At 44.1% G+C, this 17,796-nt stretch overlaps 1 protein-coding gene across 1 annotated transcript in view; it reads left to right on the plus strand.

Moving 5' to 3' along the window:
* Positions 1 to 586: 586 nt before the first annotated feature.
* LOC139274903 (SH2 domain-containing protein 1A-like) overlaps positions 587 to 17,796 on the plus strand; it is a 98,696-nt gene continuing 81,486 nt past the window's right edge. Inside the window, exons 1-2 of the mRNA XM_070891630.1 lie at positions 587 to 886; positions 6,269 to 6,329. Of these exons, the coding sequence (XP_070747731.1) occupies positions 753 to 886; positions 6,269 to 6,329 (195 nt within the window). The 5' untranslated portion in view covers positions 587 to 752. The remainder of the gene's footprint in view (positions 887 to 6,268; positions 6,330 to 17,796) is intronic.

The following is a 17,796-nucleotide window of genomic DNA, read 5'->3' on the forward strand; positions in this document are numbered from 1 at the left end:
GCTCAAGCAGCGGGTTCACTCCAGGAGAGATGTCAAATACAGAGAGTGGACTTGTTACCTTGTTAACCACGCGCTGGGGTTCACGTTTTGGCCAAGGCACACCGAAACTGGTCGGGGCTTTCTGCACACAAATCCCACCATATAAAACTGGTCAGATTATGTGAAATAATATTGGCATACTTAAAGGGGGGGGGGGGGGGGGAGGAGAGCAGGAGAGTGGGACTAATTGGATAGCTCTTTAGAAGGGCCAGCACGGGAACGATGGGCCGAATAGCCTCCCTCTGCGCTGTATCATTCGATGATTTTATGAATTCTTCGCCGATTCCCATTGTCCCAACTCGTGCAACCTCTGCAGTACAAATCTATTTCAAAGTCTCAAACACAAGTTTTTAAAGTTAGGCTGCTTGCACAGTGAGTATAAAACAACACTTCGAGAGCAAGGTGCAAAATATCGGAAGGCCTGTGTTTACTGTCGATTTGTAGAGCAGCCGGATGCTTGAACTCGATTGTGAGAAGATAAAAAATGTGAGCTGTAGCCTCCTTGAACCACGTACAGAATGGGGAAGTGTCTCTGTCTATACTTCTCTGTACGTAGTATTGTTTTCATTCAGGAAGTCAGGCTGGTTAGTAAGCACTACACACGGCGTAAGATACTCCAACCACCCCACCACTCCCCTCCCGCAACCTCATGCAGTGAAGCAAAGGACGAGAGAGAGAACACCTTTGTCGCTCAGAGGCCCTTCACTAAAACCATGAGATTGCCCGTCTACCACGGGAGAATCAGCAAGGCAGAGACCGAGGACCTATTGGCATCGTCAGGCAAAGACGGCAGCTTCCTGATCCGAGACAGCGAGACCGTGCCCGGGACCTATTGCCTGTGTGTGCTGTAAGTATGAACACAAGTTGGCATTTAAAGGAAAGGGGGGGGGGGGGGGCGAGTTTATTAAAGATAGGCATAAATATTAATTGCCTGTTTAAAATAAATGATAAACTTCAAACACTTTGAGACAAAGTGGTGAGGATCGAGTATACTAAAAATAAACATAAATATTAATTGCCTGTTTTAAATAAATGATCAACTCAACCACTTTGAGAGAGTGGCGAGGATCAGAAGAACTGGAGTGGCTTAGCGTTGAGTTTTGATTCCCAGCAACGAAATATCGAACGAATGGAAAACGAGGCAGGAAAATTCAGCTGGCCCTCTTGGAGAGAGTTTATTTATTGTACTGGCTCTCCCTTGAGGCGTTCGCATCTGAGGTCAGTCCTGCTACATTGAATGGACGAACTGCATGCGGATTCCGCCTGTTTGTAAACAGTGGGTTTTGGCCGGCGCGGATAGGTTGCACCTGGTCGAGGTATACTCGGGAGCGACAATTTCAGAAGTGTTACTGACTAGACGTGTAGTGCCTGCCACCCGGTCCCAACCACATCCCATCCATTCGGTTAATCCCCGTGTGTACATCACGTCTCTTCAACCTGTCCAATGCACAAATGTGAAGGATCAGTTTAGCAAGGTATCATTGACCCAATAAAAGGCACATCGTTCGTCCAATTTCGCAGGATCCAACTTTAGACATCTGACACAAATACATACTTTAAAATCGAAGTTCAAGTACAACCCAACACTGAGGCAAATATTCGATGAGTTTCTTTTAAAGACGAAGTCTAGTGAGCCGTTATGAGTTTGTCTGAAGCAATTGACAAAGCCGCGGTGTTGTACTAGTGTGTTTATGCCCGTGCAACGCTTCCTGCACATACCTCGATTAGGCAAAATATGTGGATAGGAATCTTTGGTCACCGGATTATTATGAGGTAACACAATTCATCTAGATTTGGAGTAACACCAACACTTAATGATGGCTGTTACTTTCTGCCAGTCTGCAGCTGGGAGAGTGCGCACCGACCGTTGCCGCATTTAAGTTATGTTTCACTTTTTTTAATTAAAAAAAAACGCGGAGTCTTTATCCCGCCACAATTTGTATTTCCTTTTCTAATCTAATTTTACATTCATTTACAAACCCGTAACTGACATCCCGGGAAAGTTAGGTAAAAATGTAACCTTTTATGTCAAACGCAAATGTTACATTAGTGACAATGTCGAACCTTCCCGCAATTTTGGAAAACATTAACGAAATTGATATGCAGGGATGATTTTCAAAATCTATTTGAAAGTGGACTTAAACCAAATGGACACTAAAAAAAATTGATTCCACACTTTGCGAAGTAGAATTTGGTACAAGATGGAGCGGGTCATAAAATCTCTCTCTCCAATAAATATTTAAATCGTCTTCCTTTTGGTGTACACTAGTCAAAACATTTAGCCTTGCATCCATCACGCTATTTTTGTTGTGTGCAAAAAGGAGCCGTTGAATATTCCGGCTCGAGTCAAGTTGCCTCAACAATGCGGGGATACGCGAGCCTCTCCGTGGGATATAATGCGTTATAATATAGCGAGTCCCCAGGGAAGAGTTGGAAATTGAACCACGAGGTCGTTGAAGGCAAGCAAGGGAAATTGCGTTACCAAACGTAACAATATTTTATTCCTCGCCTTTTGGGACCCTCGATGGCTACAGGGAATTGAAAGTCCGAAGAGAATTTAATAAAAATGAAAATAAGAATGCTGCACTGTCACAGCTCGCCTCCTAGTCTAACAGCCGAATAGGTCTCAGTGACTAAAAACAAATATAATCTTCATAGCAAATGAAAACAATTAGACGGGGTGGGGGAGCTCAAAAGCCGTTAAAAATTGATTTTAACAAATGCCAGGAAAACTGCGGGGAATTCCGCTCGAATTTCGCAGCGATAAATACATTTTCCCAATGAAATTTTTCATATGTGATCTGATCTGTTTATCTGTTCCTCGTTGTTTGGACCTTTTCATAGGGATCAGCAGAAAATCTTTGATTTAAAATCTAGTGAAATACGCCACACACACACACACACTAAACATAGATCCTTTTTTTGTGTGGGAAGATTTTGACTTTACACTAGTCTCGGTCTATATGTTTAATTTGTGAACTTTAAAAGAAAGTAATTCACTCCTGTGGCTTGATTTTTTAACCAAGTTTACTACTGTACTAGCGAGCTTGAAATCCTCAGCAAGTTACTTTAATACAGCGCCTTTCACGCCATCCCAAAACGCTTTACAGCCAATGAAGTACTTTTGAAGTGTAGTCGCTTTTGGAAAGGTGGCAGCCAATTTGCGCACAGCACAATGTGATAATGACCAGATAATCTGTTTTTTGTGATATTGTTTGAAGGATAAATATTAGCTGGGAACTGGGGATAATTCCCCAGCTCTTCTTCAAAATAGTGGCATGGGATCTTTTAGGTCCACCTGAGAGCGCAGATGGTGCCTCCACTGCATTTCCGACAGTGCAGCACTCCCTCAGCACTGCACTGGAGTGGGTTCAAGTCCCACACCAGATTTTTGTGCTCAAGTTTTCTGGTGTGGGACTTGCACCCACAACCTTCTGACTCGGGGAACCTTCTGAAGGGAATTGAGCAGCAAACCGACCCTTGCGCCCATCTTTTGCTTTGCACTTTAATATACACACTGCAAGTTTTGTCCCGCAAACTATAAATGTTCATAACTCGCTCAAGGGCAGTGTAAAGGGCACGGGGTGTGTGGCGGGAGAGGGGGGTGAGATGGGGAGGGTGGGTGGAAGAAAGCCTTTGAAAGGAACGGCGGTGGCGGTACTTTGAAGCATGTTGCTCTTCCTGCAAATTCGGCGAACACTCAGCACGCGTGCATTAATTACTTCATGTAACGAGATTTTAGACAAGTGCTAAGAATCAAGGGCGAGGGAATATACTCTCCTGATCAGTGCCTGGAATTACCCCCCGGCCTCGGCCCCCGCCTCTCCTCCCTTCATCAGAATTGTAATTGAATGTCTTGTAAAACAAACCCCATTTCAGAACAAGCACATTAATGCAATATTCCACATGTCTCGAAATGCATGCACAGGGATACTCATTCAGATATTGAGAACATGATGCTCTGGAACTCTGCTGCCTGTCGGAGAGAGAACATTTAGAATTAAACGAGGAGAGCTATCTTATCTCAAAATTAGATTGGTCGAAATATGACTTAAATTTAGTGGAGATTTTATAGCTCTTTGACGTTCCGTGGACCCTTTTATTAACAGAGGTGGCATTTAATGCGTCTTAGGATTGAGACCCATGAAGTGTTTTACATGTTAAGGACCTTTTAATTGCTTCTCCTGAAAACGGACGCAAACCACAGAAGCAGCCGGAGCGTTCGTTCCGGAGCAGCAAAACCGTGGGACTCACACCGAATGTGGTCAAAACGCTTGACTGATCTCAGCTCGCGGCGTGCGCATTCCTTAAAATATGAAACTTCTGAAAATGTCTTCGTTTAAGGGTTGAGATAGGCGAAGGGCTGGAGGTGGGGGCATGGGTAAGCGGCATTTACAAGAGTCCCACTTTTATTAACCGCATTGCTGTTTTCAAAGTACCTATGATTGATTGCAGAGAGCAGTTCTCCCCCTGGGGACCTCTCCCCTGGGCACCTCTCCCCTGGGCACCACTCCCCCTGGGCACCACACTCTCCCCCACCCCCTGGGCACCACTCCCTTAGGCACCACACTCTCCCTTATGCACCACTCCCTCGGGACACCACTCATTCTGGGCACCACTCCCTTGGGTACCGATCTCCTGAATAAATATACCCAGGATCCAGAGAACCGCCGCGTTACCTCTTTGACTCGCCTGCTGGAGGGAGCATGTTGCTTTGGGGCGAAGATGAACCAAAACAGCCGACCTATTACTTTAAATGACTATAAGATAACATGCTGTCCCTTTCAAAAACAGCTAAGACAGTAGGTAACAAGAATGTGCCACTGTCTTGTGTTTCAGTTTAAGGTTTATAATGTCGATTTATAAATTAGCTTGAAATATTTCAATTACTGATCTCAGATAGAATAATTCGGATGTTCACTGTATTAATATCAACAGCGCCGAATAAGTGAACTTTTTAGACAGTTCTACACAGCACCATTTGAGGGTGTGAGTACAGGCTGAGCCGTGGTCTACCCTTTGTCGTCCTTTTATCAACTTACCGTTTTCCACAATTTGTTCACCAACTCCGCTCGGTGCTCCAAAACCGATAGGCAAAAAATTTGAATATGCTTGCAGATAATTGTGGGAAGCGCTTTATTGTTTTGTCCCCGTTGTTATTCTGAGCGTCCGTGGGACTAAACAAGAGTGAGTTGTTAAAACAAACAAACCTGGCAATGGAGACAAGTCATGAGAAAGGTGTGAACCACATCTATTCCTATCTACTTCAGCTAAGCTCTTGCAGGCTACACACAGGAACTGGTGCAAAAACATCTTTAACTTCAGATCACTCTACCTCATTTTGAAGCAATTGCAGAGCGCCAGCGAAAAGACAACAGAGGAATTTTCCATTAACGGCGTCAGCTTGCCCGATTTGCAAAGTAAACAGCGAATGCTGGAAATGCCATGGCTGTAAAGTGCCCAACAGGTCCATGAAAAGCTGAAAGAGACTGACAGCGAGTAACTTTACAAGGTGCTAAAACACGCCACTACTCAGAGTGATTGACCACGTTTAACTTTACACAAATATTTAAAACACTTATTTTCCCATTTGGTACCGTTACGTCATTGGTTCTCACTCAGCACACCTCAGTTCTCCAGTTTCCCAGAGAGAACGGTAAAATGCACCTGTGGATTTCACAGTTGAAATCCCAAGATACGAACATTGTCTGGATTACACCCTCCATGGATTTTAAAGAAAAACTTGCATTTAAATGGCGCCTTTCACGATCACAGGAGGTCCCAAAGCACTTTACAGACAATTAAGTACTTTTTTGAAGTAGCCAATTTGCGCACAGCACGTTCCCACAAACAGGAAAGTGATAATGATCAGATCATCTGTTTTAGTGATGTTGATTGAGGGATAAATATTGGCCAGGATACTGGGGACAACTCCTCTGCTCTTCTTTGATCTTTTACATCCACCTAAGAGGGCAGACTTGATTATAGTCTCATTGGAAAGCTGGCACCTCCAACAGTGCCGCACTCCATCGGTACTGCATTGGAGTGTCGGCCTAGATTTTGTGCTCAAATCTTTCAGGTCGGAATTGAACCCACAACCTCCTGACTCAGAAACAAGAGTGCTGCCCACTGAGCCATGGCTGACACTTAAGGCACATTTCCTAATTTTTGGGTGGGTCGCTCGCTTTTAAAATATTACTAGTCGCTTCCTTATTTTTTTTTCCTCCAGGAATCGAACATTTGTTCATACTTACCGGATTTCTGAAATTTCTGGAAATTGGTCTGTTCAGGTAAGGAATTGTTGAAGCTAATCGCAGCACACTGAATCCCGGATCTGAGAGAGTTTGTCCATTCTACTGTCCCTACCTGCGGTAAAATAGGACAATATTTACACAGAAAGACAGGTACTTCGGAAATAAATAACAGATTAAATAAACTGAATTGGATAAGGATAAGGAATGTCAGAAAAACCTCTGAAAACATGAACTAACTGAGCTGTTCGGACACATTATAGTGAAACTCCACATTTCAAAAGATATTACCAAATGTTTTTTTTAAGGAAATAAAAGGGGTAAAGTTGCTCTTGAAAAACCTAGAGGAATGTAAACTATTGCTGTTACAAGAGGGATTAATTGATGCTCATATTTGGTGTATTTTAATCATTCATGGGATGTGGGCGTCACTGGCATGGCATTTATTGCCATCCTTAATCACCTCTTGAGAAGGTGGTGGTAAGCCACCTTCTTGAACCGCTGCAGTCTGTGTGATGAAGGTGTTCCCACAATGCTGACTTTGTTGTAGCGGTTTGGTACAACTGGATGGCTTACTGGGCTATTTCAGAGGGCAGTTAAGAGTCAACCACATTGCTGTGGGATCTGGAGTCACATATAGGCCAGACCGGGTAAGGACGGCAGATTTCCTTCCCTAAGGGCATCAGTGAACCAGATGAGTTTTTCCAACAATCCGGTAGTTTCATGGTCATCATCACTGATACTAGTTTTACAATTCCAGATTTATTTAATTAACTGAATTTAAATTTCCATCTGCCATGGTGGGATTTGAACTCACGTTTAGTTACATAACTACTATGCTACCGTACCATGTAAGATATTACAATTGAATAAATAAAGACATGAAACATGCACTCCTTATGTTCAGTTATCGCTTGTATTATGTTGAAGTGCTGTCTTTCATAAAATCTGCAAATGTTAAAAATATTAAAAAAGAAAGAAACACTTGTATTTATATTGCGCCTTTCACAGTAAGCAGATGTCTCAAAGCGCTTGACAGCCAATGAAGTACTTTTGGAGTGTAGTCACTGTTGTCATGTAGGAAACGCGGCAGTCAATTTGCGCACAAGCAAGCTCCGACAAACAGCAATGTGATAATGACCAGATAATCTGTTTTTGTGATGTTGACTGAGGGATAAATATTAGCCAGGGCACCGGGGATAACTCCCCTGCTCTTCGAAATTGTGCCATGGGATCTTTTACGTCCACTTGAGAGAGCAGATGGGGCCTCGGTTGAACGTCTCATCTCCGACAGTGCAGCACTCCCTCAGCACTGCACTGGAATGTCAGCCTAGATTTCTGTGCTCAAGTCCTTGGAGTTAGACTTGGACCCACAACCTTCTGACTCAGAGACGAGAGTGCTACCCACTGAGCCACAGCTAACACACTGTTGCACAAAGTCATGGCCTATATAGAAATACAAAGAACCATCATCATAGGCGGTCCCTCGAACGAGGATGACTTGCATCCACAGATGTTTCAATGAAGATATTCACAGATGTTTCAATGAAGGACCCGATGTTCCAGTCCTGAACTCCAACTGAAGGGTGGAAGATGTCTGTGCGTGGATTTTTTTAACGTGCGGTGACCATTGCACATCAGCCACCACACAGGCATGACAGAGCTAGGCCTTTATCCAGTGGCAAGAGTTAACCAGGACGACTGGAGACCTACTCTGATGAATGGACCTAGAGCGCACACATATCGCAGTGTGGGCTGGCCCGTGCTGCCCCTGGGCCCTTGGCTCTTTTGGACCCCGAACCCCCATTCACAGCACCTTCGCACCTTCCTCAAAATACTCTATGGTTAACAGCAGTCTAACATTGATATGTATATGTTAGAAGTTTGGAAGCAAGTGTCAAAAACAGTTTTTGAAAAATAATGTCAGCAGCATTTCTCGGCGGGTCTTTCTTCAAAACTTGGTCAACAATACCTAAACACAAAAAAAAATCCCGATTTTAACAGTAAAAACTTATTTTCGAATTGTTTGTTTTGAGTAATACTTGAACAGTAAAATCAACAAGTAAGTCCCTTTAAAGGTTAACTCCCAGGGCGCCATGTTTGCGATCCCTGCCACAAAAAAAAACGACGACAGTATCAGAGGCCGTGGCAAAATCATTTTAAATGCAAACTTTCCCAAACAATTTTCATGCTAGGAAATAATATACAATTCGTTAAAAAGTGTTAAGACTAATATTTCTACCAGATAAAATCAATTTCAATAAGCCGCTCTTTGCATAACCATTTATATGAGTGGAAGGGCTGGCCTGTGTGGCCGGAGATCACTGGGGCTGGTTATCAGTCTGGAGCAAAGCAGACAAAAGCAGCCTGGCTGTCAAAGAACACATGCTTATCCACTCTCGAAGACTGTATTTAACACCTGTCTGACTATTGGCTCCTTTTTGCCCAATTAATGGGTTACACATTACTGCTGTTTTACAAGTTTCTGTGCCAATGCTTACCCCACGGAGCAATATTGGTGCTTGTGGAAAACTTTTTCTGCCTCCACAATCGCTGCGGATGCATATTTCTTGGGGGTTTGTTATCTGCACTGACACCTGAATGCACTCACGGGGGATTTTAATGTTTGTTTAAAGATAAAACAAAACTGGCTGCAAGTAAACTTGGCAGCATCTCAAATCTGATGCAGGATGTTTACACCAGACTCTGAGATCGGCTGATGGTTAACTATTGAAAGGAAGAACGCACTTGCATTTATACAGAGCCTTTCATATCCCCTGAAACTCTTTTGAGTTTACCTGCAAAACATAAAAAACATTAAACGGTGCCACCCGACCTGGGTGACACTCCAGACATTTTCAAGGCCCCTTTTTTTTTTTTTGTTTTTTGGTTTTTTTTTGGGGCGCTAAAATCAAATTTTTCCAGTGCCCCCTATAAAAGGGAAGGGGGACACTAAAAGCACCGGCAATTAAAACAAATTATACTTAAAAACGTAAAATCAAATTAAAATTTGGTTGCCGGGCGTGATGATGCACTCCAGTCCCTCCGGTGCCCACCTCTCGCGGAAGGCCGCGAGCGTACCGGTGGACACCGCGTGCTCCATCTCCAAGGACACCCTGGACCGGATGTAAGAGCGGAAGAGAGGCAGGCAGTCCCCTGAATGTTCCAAGGCGCTTCACCGCTGCGAATAATTTTGAAGTGTGACCATAATCATGCAGGCCAACATGGCACAGCAATATCCCACAGGCTCCAATAAGATAAATGGCCAGTTAGTCTGTTCATTGGAAAGATAATGGCTCAGAACTTGCGGTCCAGATGATGGCGAACTGGTTCGCCATCATTCCACCTCGGAAACCGACCGCAACTTCGGGACTTGGCGTGCGCGCAGGCAGAAATCCTGAAGTTGCGGTCTGTCATTGACAGCAGTGCCTCCACTACCCGCCCCACACCCCCAACAACAGAGCCGGCAATCAGTGAAATCTCTCAAATCAGGGAAACCAACTTCGGCTCTTCCGCAGTAAGTACGCTGTTAAATTCCCCACTAACAGATCCAAACGGATTAGGTATAACTGGGGTTTTAACAGCATATTGACTGCTAAACAAATGTTATGGGCCTGAAAAACTAATAAAAATGTTGTGCAGTGTCCAATTTTAATAAAACATTTTAATACAAATGTAACTTTTTAAGAAACTTTTAAAATATATATTTTTTAAGTTTGTTCATGTTTATTTCACATTTGCCTTTTCCCCATGTGAGAGCCCCAATATTTTTTTGGCTCTCTGTAACATTTTTTAAAATTGAGGATTTTAAGAGCTTGCCCACTTCGTGGTTTGCTCTCTATCAGAATTCTGCATTTTGATTGGCTACTTCGGCAGCTTGTTGACATCACAGCAGCATGCGTTAGGGGATCGCCAAGTTTGCAGATGACACTAAGCTGGGTGGCAGTGTGAGCTGTGAGGAGGATGCTAAGAAGCTGCAGAGTGACCTGGACAGGTTAGGTGAGTGGGCAAATGCATGTCAGATGCAGTATAATGTAGATAAATGTGAGGTTATCCACTTTGGTGGCAAAAACAGGAAGGCAGAATATTATTGAATGGTGACAGATTAGAAAAAGGAGAGGTGCAATGAGACCTGTGTGTCATGGTACATCAGTCATTTAAAGTTGGTATGCAGGTACAACAGGTGGTGAAGAAGGCAAATGGCATGTTGGCCTCCATAACGAGAGGATTTGAGTATAGGAGCAGGGAGCTCTTACTGCAGTTGTACAGGGCCACACCTTGAATATTGTTTTGGTCTCCTAATCTGAGGAAGAACATTCTTGCTATTGAGGGAATGCAGCGAAGGTTCATCAGACTGATTCCCGGGATGACAGGACTGACATATGAAGAAAGACTGGATCGACTAGGCTTATATTCAATGGAATTTAGAAGAATGAGAGGGGATCTCATAGAAACATATAAAATTCTGACGGGATTGGACAGTTTTGATGCAGGAAGAATGTTCCCGATGTTGGGGAAGTCCAGAACCAGGGGTCACAGTCTAAGGGTAAGGGGTAAGCCATTTAGGACCAAGATGAGGAGAAACTTCTTCACTCAGAGAGTTGTGAACCTGTGGAATTCTCTACCACAGAAAGTTGTTGAGGCCAGTTCGTTAGATATATTCAAAAGGGAGTTAGATGTGGCCCTTACGGCTAAAGGGATCAAGGGGTATGGAGAAAAAGCATAATGGGTACTAAAGTTGCAAAAATGATCAGCCATGATCATATTGAATGGTGGTGCAGGCTCGAAGGGCCGAATGGCCTACTTCTGCATCTATTTTCTATGTTTCTATGTTTCTATCCCCACTATACTCCATTGATTTAAATTACATGTTGGAAAACCAAAGCTTGTAGACATAGAGACCTTTGTGCAAAGCTTATTTGGAGCCAGCCACGAGTACCTTTGCGTGGCCGCTGATCGCAAATTTCGGGCCAATATTTGGAATCCCACGTATGAACACCAGAGCTAATATAAACTCCAGTCTTTTTCAGTGCTCTTGTGGTAACATTTGAAATCATCATCATCATCATCATAGGCAGTCCCTCGAAATCGAGGAAGACTTGCTTCCACTCTAAAAATGAGTCCTTAAGTGGCTGAACAGCCCAATATGAGAACCACAGTCCCTGTCACAGGTGCGACTGATAGTCGTTGAGGGAAGGGGTGGGTAGGACTGGTTTGCCGCACGCTCTTTCCGCTGCCTGCGCTTGATTTCTGAATGCTCTCAGCGATGAGACTTGAGGTGCTCAGCGCCCTCCCAGATGCACTTCCTCCACTTAGGGCGGTCTATAGCCAGGGACTTCCAGGTGTCAGTGGGGATGTTGCAGTTTATCAGAGAGGCTTTGAGGGTGTCCTTGTAACGTTTCCTCTGCCCACCTTTGGCTCATTTGCCATGAACATTTGAAAACAGCGCACATGAACCCATATCATATCTCCCAATTGAAAAGATTTGCATCTAGCAAGTATGTAATACTCTAACTCCAAACTTCAAAGTGACATACTTGATACAGATACAAAACCTGTTTGAAAAGGAGAAAGCCAGCCAGCTGGTTTCTTCTGACTTGGAGCTTGAAATTTACAGGCAAGCACAGCTGCTTTCTAATTGACACTACGAATACACATGATCGCTTCCAAACAAGAGGCCTTAAAGGGTCTGGCCAATTTAAACATTGCGCTATTTTAGCAGCTAGGCCCCAATTTTAACTCCAGGTGGATTCCCTGCTCAGGCCTGAGTTAAAATCACAGTCGGGTCTCAATGATGTCATTGGTCTGCACATGCACATGTAAAGCATGCACCCTCAAGGCCTCCCTGAAAAAGTGCCACATCCTCATTGACACCTGGCCAAAGACCTAAGTGGAGGAAGTGCATCCGGGAGGGCACCGAGCAGCTCGAGTCTCATCGCTGAGAGCATGCAAAAATCAAGCACAGGCAGCGGAAAGAGCGTGCGACAAACCTGTCCCATCCACCCTTTCCCTCAAAGACTATCTGTCCCACCTGTGATAGGGACTGTGGTTCTCGTATTGGACTGTTCAGCCACCTAAGGACTCATTTTTAGAGTGAAAGCAAGTCTTCCTTGATTCCGAGGACTGCCTATGATGACTGGCATATGTAAAGAAGGACCTTGTTGGCTCCGGGTGCGTGTCCTTCCTGCCTGCTCAGGAGAGCAGGTTAAAATTGCAGATGTTGCGATCTTCGGGGTTTTCAGGCAGCCTAAGAGCCCAGGGCGATTTTAACTGCCCGCCTGCCTGGTTTCTGCTGAGCGAATAGGGTTAAAAGCAGAACTGAATTTCGGACTACCTCAGTGCAACGCTACAGGAGATCAGCTAGTATAATATAAAAACCATGCATTTCAGTCATAGGCAGTTCCTCGAAATCGAGGAAGACTTGCTTCCACTCTAAAAATGAATTCTCAGGTGACTGAGCAGTCCAATACGGAAATTACAGTCTCTGTCACAGGTGGGACAGACAGTGGTTGGAGGAAAGGGTGGGTGGGGAGTCTGGTTTGCCGCACACTCCTTCCGCTGCCTGCGCTTGTTTTCTGCATACTCTCGGAGACGAGACTCGAGGTGCTCAGCGCCCTCCCAGATGCTCTTCCTCCACTTAGGGCGGTCTTTGCCCAGGGACTCCCAGGTGTTGGTGGGGATGTTGCACTTTATCAAAGAGGCTTTGAGGGTGTCTTTGAAACGTTTTCTCTGCCCACCTGGAGCTCGCTTGCCGTGTAGGAGTCCCGAGTAGAGCACTTGCTTTGGGAGTCTTGTGTCGGGCATGCGAACAATGTGGCCTGCCCAACGGAGCTGGTCGAGCATGGTCAGTGCTTCGATGCTGGGGATGTTGGCCTGATCGAGAACAGTGACGTTGGTGCATCTATCCTCCCAGGGAATTTGCAGGATAGAAACATAGAAACATAGAAAATAGATGCAGGAGTAGGCCATTTGGCCCTTCTAGCCTGCACCGCCATTCAATGAGTTCATGGCTGAACATGCAACTTCAGTACCACATTCCTGCTTTCTCGCCATACCCCTTGATCCCCCTTGTAGTAAGGACTTCATCTAACTCCTTTTTGAATATATTAAAATCTTCCGGAGACATTGCTGGTGGTATTTCTCCAGCGATTTGAGATGTCTACTGTATATGGTCCATGTCTCTGAGCCATACAGGAGGGCAGATATTACTACAGCCCTGTAGACCATAAGCTTCCTGCCAGATTTGAGGGCCTGATCTTCGAACACTCTCTTCCTCAGGTGACCGAAGGCTGCACTGGCGAACTGGAGGCAGTGTTGAGCCTTGTCGTCGACGTCTGCCCTTGCTGATAATAGGCTCCCGAGGTATGGAAAGTGGCCCATGTTGTCCAAGGCCACGCCGTGGTTCATGAATCTAGTGCATGTCTATCACACCTGAACAAATTCTGCCTTCGATAACCTGGCCCATGCCCAAAGAGCGGAGCTGGGACTTACAAGCAACTGCCAAGCTACAGAAATTTTCTTCAACAGTGAATCTCAAACTGACTGTTGACATGCTGACTTGCCTTAAAGGGACAGGTCAGATGAGACACAGCTCAAATATAGGCACTGAACATCACTATGATGGTGCAAATACCAGACCCCACATGATTATTACAATAGGTCAGATAATGACTCAGAATTTGTGGCCCTGATCTCAGCGAATTGGCAGCGTTCATCATCATTCTGCCTTTGAAACTAACCGCAACTTGTAATCTGTCAAATCATGGAAACTGACGAAAGCTTTGTTTCTTCCACTGTAATACCGCTGTTAAATACCCCATTAAAAATTAGACCTTTTTGGATTAGGTGTAACTGGGGTTTTAACAGAGTATTGACTGCTAAACAGGGTTATGGCTCTGGGAAACTAATTTTATTTTTGTGGAGTGTCAAACTTATCCATTTTAATAAAAAATAATTTTTTAAAGAAATTAAAACATATTTCAATTTTTTTCTAAAATTTGTTCATCTTTATTTCAAGTGAGAGCCCCAGTCTTTGTTTCGCTCTCGCTCTAACATTTAAAAAAAAGTTAGAATCAAAGGAGCTTTCCCACTTCCTGGTTCCCGGTCGGTGAGAATTCTGAATTTTGATTGGCTGCCTAGACAGCTTGTTGATGTCACGGCAGCTTGGGTTAGGGATTCCCCATCAACTTGCATTGATTTTAATTACGTGTTGGAAAAGCCGAACTTCGCTCCACAGAGATTGCAAGACCTTTGTGGGAAGCTTAATTCGGGCCAGCGGCAATCGTCGTCACTTCACCGCTGACTGCCAATGTTTTTTTTAAATGGTTTCAATTGCGGGAATAATTTTTCAAATGCATTTTGCATTTGTGCCCGGCTATCTGAAAACCATGCCCAACTTCTCATGAACTCAGACTCTCTTTAGAGATATTCAAATAGGACACAAGCAATAGCCTGTTTTTCAGTTTTCTATATGGAATTAAGTAATATGTACAACCACCACCATCAGAAGTCCTATTGCTAAAATAATTTCCATGTCTCTCTCATAGAAACATAGAAACATAGAAAATAGGTGCAGGAGTAGGCCATTCGGCCCTTCGAGCCTGCACCAACATTCAATATGATCATGGCTGATCATTCACTTCAGTACCCCATTCCTGCTTTCTCTCCATACCCCCTGATCCCTTTAGCCGTTAGGGCCACATCTAACTCCCTTTTGAATATATCCAATGAACTGGCCTCAACAACTTTCTGTGGTAGAAAATTCCACAGGTTCGCAATTCTCTGAGTGAAGAAGTTTCTCCTCATCTCGGTCCTAAATGGCTTACCCTTTATTCTTAGACTGTGACCCCTGGTTCTGGACTTCCCCAACATTGGGAACATTCTTCCTGCATCTAACCTGTCCAATCCCATCAGAATTTTATATGTTTCTATGAGATCTCCTCTCATTCTTCTAAATTCCATTGAATATAAGCCTAGTCGATCTAGTCTTTCTTCATATGTCAGTCCTGTCATCCCGTGAATCCATCTGATGAACTTTCGCTGCACTCCCTCAATAGCAAGCATGTCCTTCCTCAGATTAGGAGACCAAAACTGTACACAATATTCAAGGTGTGGCCTCACCAAGGCCCTGTACAACTGTCGTAAGACCTCCCTGCTCCTCTCGCTATGAAGGCTAACATGCCATTTTCCTTCTTCACCGCCTGCTGTACCTGCATGCCAACTTTCAATGACTGATGTACCATGACACCCAGGTCTCATTGCACCTCCTGTTTTCCTAATCTGTCACCATTCAGATAATATTCTGCCTTGCTGTTTTTGCCACCAAAGTGGATAACCTTACATTTATCTACATTCTATTGCATCTGACATGCATTTGCCCACACACCTAACCTATCCAAGTCACCCTGCAGCCTCTTAGCATCCTTCTCACAGCTCACACCACCACCCAGCTTAGTGTCATCTGCAAACTTGGAGATATTACACTCAATTCCTTCATCCAAATCATTAATGTATATTGTAAATGTCATGTCTATAATGTACTTATGAATGACTCCACAAGGCAATGTGTTGTACTTGACCTGTAGTGACCTTGGTCCTTTATTCCAAACTCCAGAGTGCTGTGCAAACATAGTATGCAGCCTTTTATACAGGGCCCTGCCACCAGGGCAGGAAACACCGTGTTTGCACCAGTTGCACACTGTAGTGGTGCCAGCATATATGTACATGGTGTGAACCTTGTTTGATAGTACATCAGGTAAACAATTCTCCATTTTATAATATCTCACAGTGACTACACATAGAGTACATCCATAGTCAGCATATAAAACAGTAAATAGCTGGGGTCCCAGCACTGAACCTTGAAGTACCCCACTAGTCATTGCCTGCCATTCTGAAAAGGACCCATTTATTCCTACTCTTTGCTTCCTGTTTGCCAACCAGTTCTCTATCCACATCAGTACATTACCCCCAATACCATGTGCTTTAATTTTGCACACCAATCTCTTGTGTGGGACCTTGTCAAAAGCCTTTTGGAAGTCCAAATACACCACATCCACTGGCTCCCCCTTGTCCACTGTACTAGTTACATCCTCAAAAAATTCTAGAAGATTTGTCAAGCATGATTTCCCTTTCATAAATCCCTGCTGACTTGGACCAATCCTGTCACTGCTTTCCAATGCGCTGCTATTACATCTTTAATAATTGATTCCAACATTGTCCCCACTACCGATGTCAGGCTGACTGATGTGTTGAGGTATTGATTATTAAGGCATCTTATGTATTTTATCAGAAGCGAATGAAATATCATAAATCAGGTTATTATCCCACCCCTGCCTCAACTCCACCTTGTTCCCTGGTGGGTTTGGTGATCTGCAGAAAGTAGCAACTCTACCTTCAACATTTTACTATTCATCTGAAGTATCGGCGTCCACCGCTTTCAAATGGATGCGACAGGATTCAGCAGCAACAACTTGTATTTATATAGCGCCTTTAACATAGTGAAAGGTCCCAAGGCGCTTCGCAGGAGTATTATGAGATAGAAAATTTGACACTGAGCAGCATAATTAGAAATTAGCGCAAGTGACCAAAAGCTTGGTCAAAGAGGTATGTTTTAAGGAGCGTCTTGAAGGAGGAAAGAGAGGGAGAGAGTTTAGGCAGAGAGGTTTAGGCAGGGAGTTCCAGAGCTTGGGGCTTAAGCAACAGAAGGCACGGCCACCAATGGTTGAGCGATTATAATCAGGGATCCTCAAAAGAGCATAATTAGAGGAGCACAGACATATCGGGGGGTTATTAGGCTGGAGGAGATTACAGAGATAGGGAGGGGCGAGGCCATGGAGCGATTTGAAAATAAGGATGAGTATTTTGAAATCGAGGCCTTGCTTAATCGGAAGCCAATGTAGGTCAGCGAGCATAGGGGTAATGGGTGAACAGGACTTGGTGTGAGCTAAGATACGGGCAGCCGAGTTTTGGATTACCTCTAGCTTACGTAGGGTAGAATGTAGGAGGCCAGCCAGGAGTGAATTGGAATAGTCAAGTCTAGAGGTAACCGAGGCATGGATGAGGGCTTCAACAGTAGATGAGCTGGATGATGTTACGGAGGTGGAAATAGGCTGTGGATATGTGGTCGAAAGCTCATTTCAGGGTCAAATCATAGATGAGTGGTAAAATATTTCCTGAATGGATCTTGAAACACGGGGCCAACAATCTAAAGCACTCCCATGACGTGGACTGGGTGCAAAAGCAACATAGTTAAGGTGCTCCATGTAGTAGATGCTGTAGTTCACAGGTGCAAGAAAGCCAACTGTTGCGATTTGTAGCATCATAGAAAGAAAAGAAAGACTTTGCATTTAAATAGCGCCGTTCATGAGCTCGGGACGTCCTAAAGCACTCTACAGCCAATGACGTACTTTTGAAGAGCAGTCACTGTTGTAATGTGGAATCATATGACAATGTTGACAGTAGCCAACATATTATTAATGATGATGGTTCAATAATATCATCATCATCA

This window comes from Pristiophorus japonicus, chromosome 10 (assembly GCF_044704955.1).
Source record: "Pristiophorus japonicus isolate sPriJap1 chromosome 10, sPriJap1.hap1, whole genome shotgun sequence".
NCBI classification, from domain to species: domain Eukaryota; kingdom Metazoa; phylum Chordata; class Chondrichthyes; family Pristiophoridae; genus Pristiophorus; species Pristiophorus japonicus.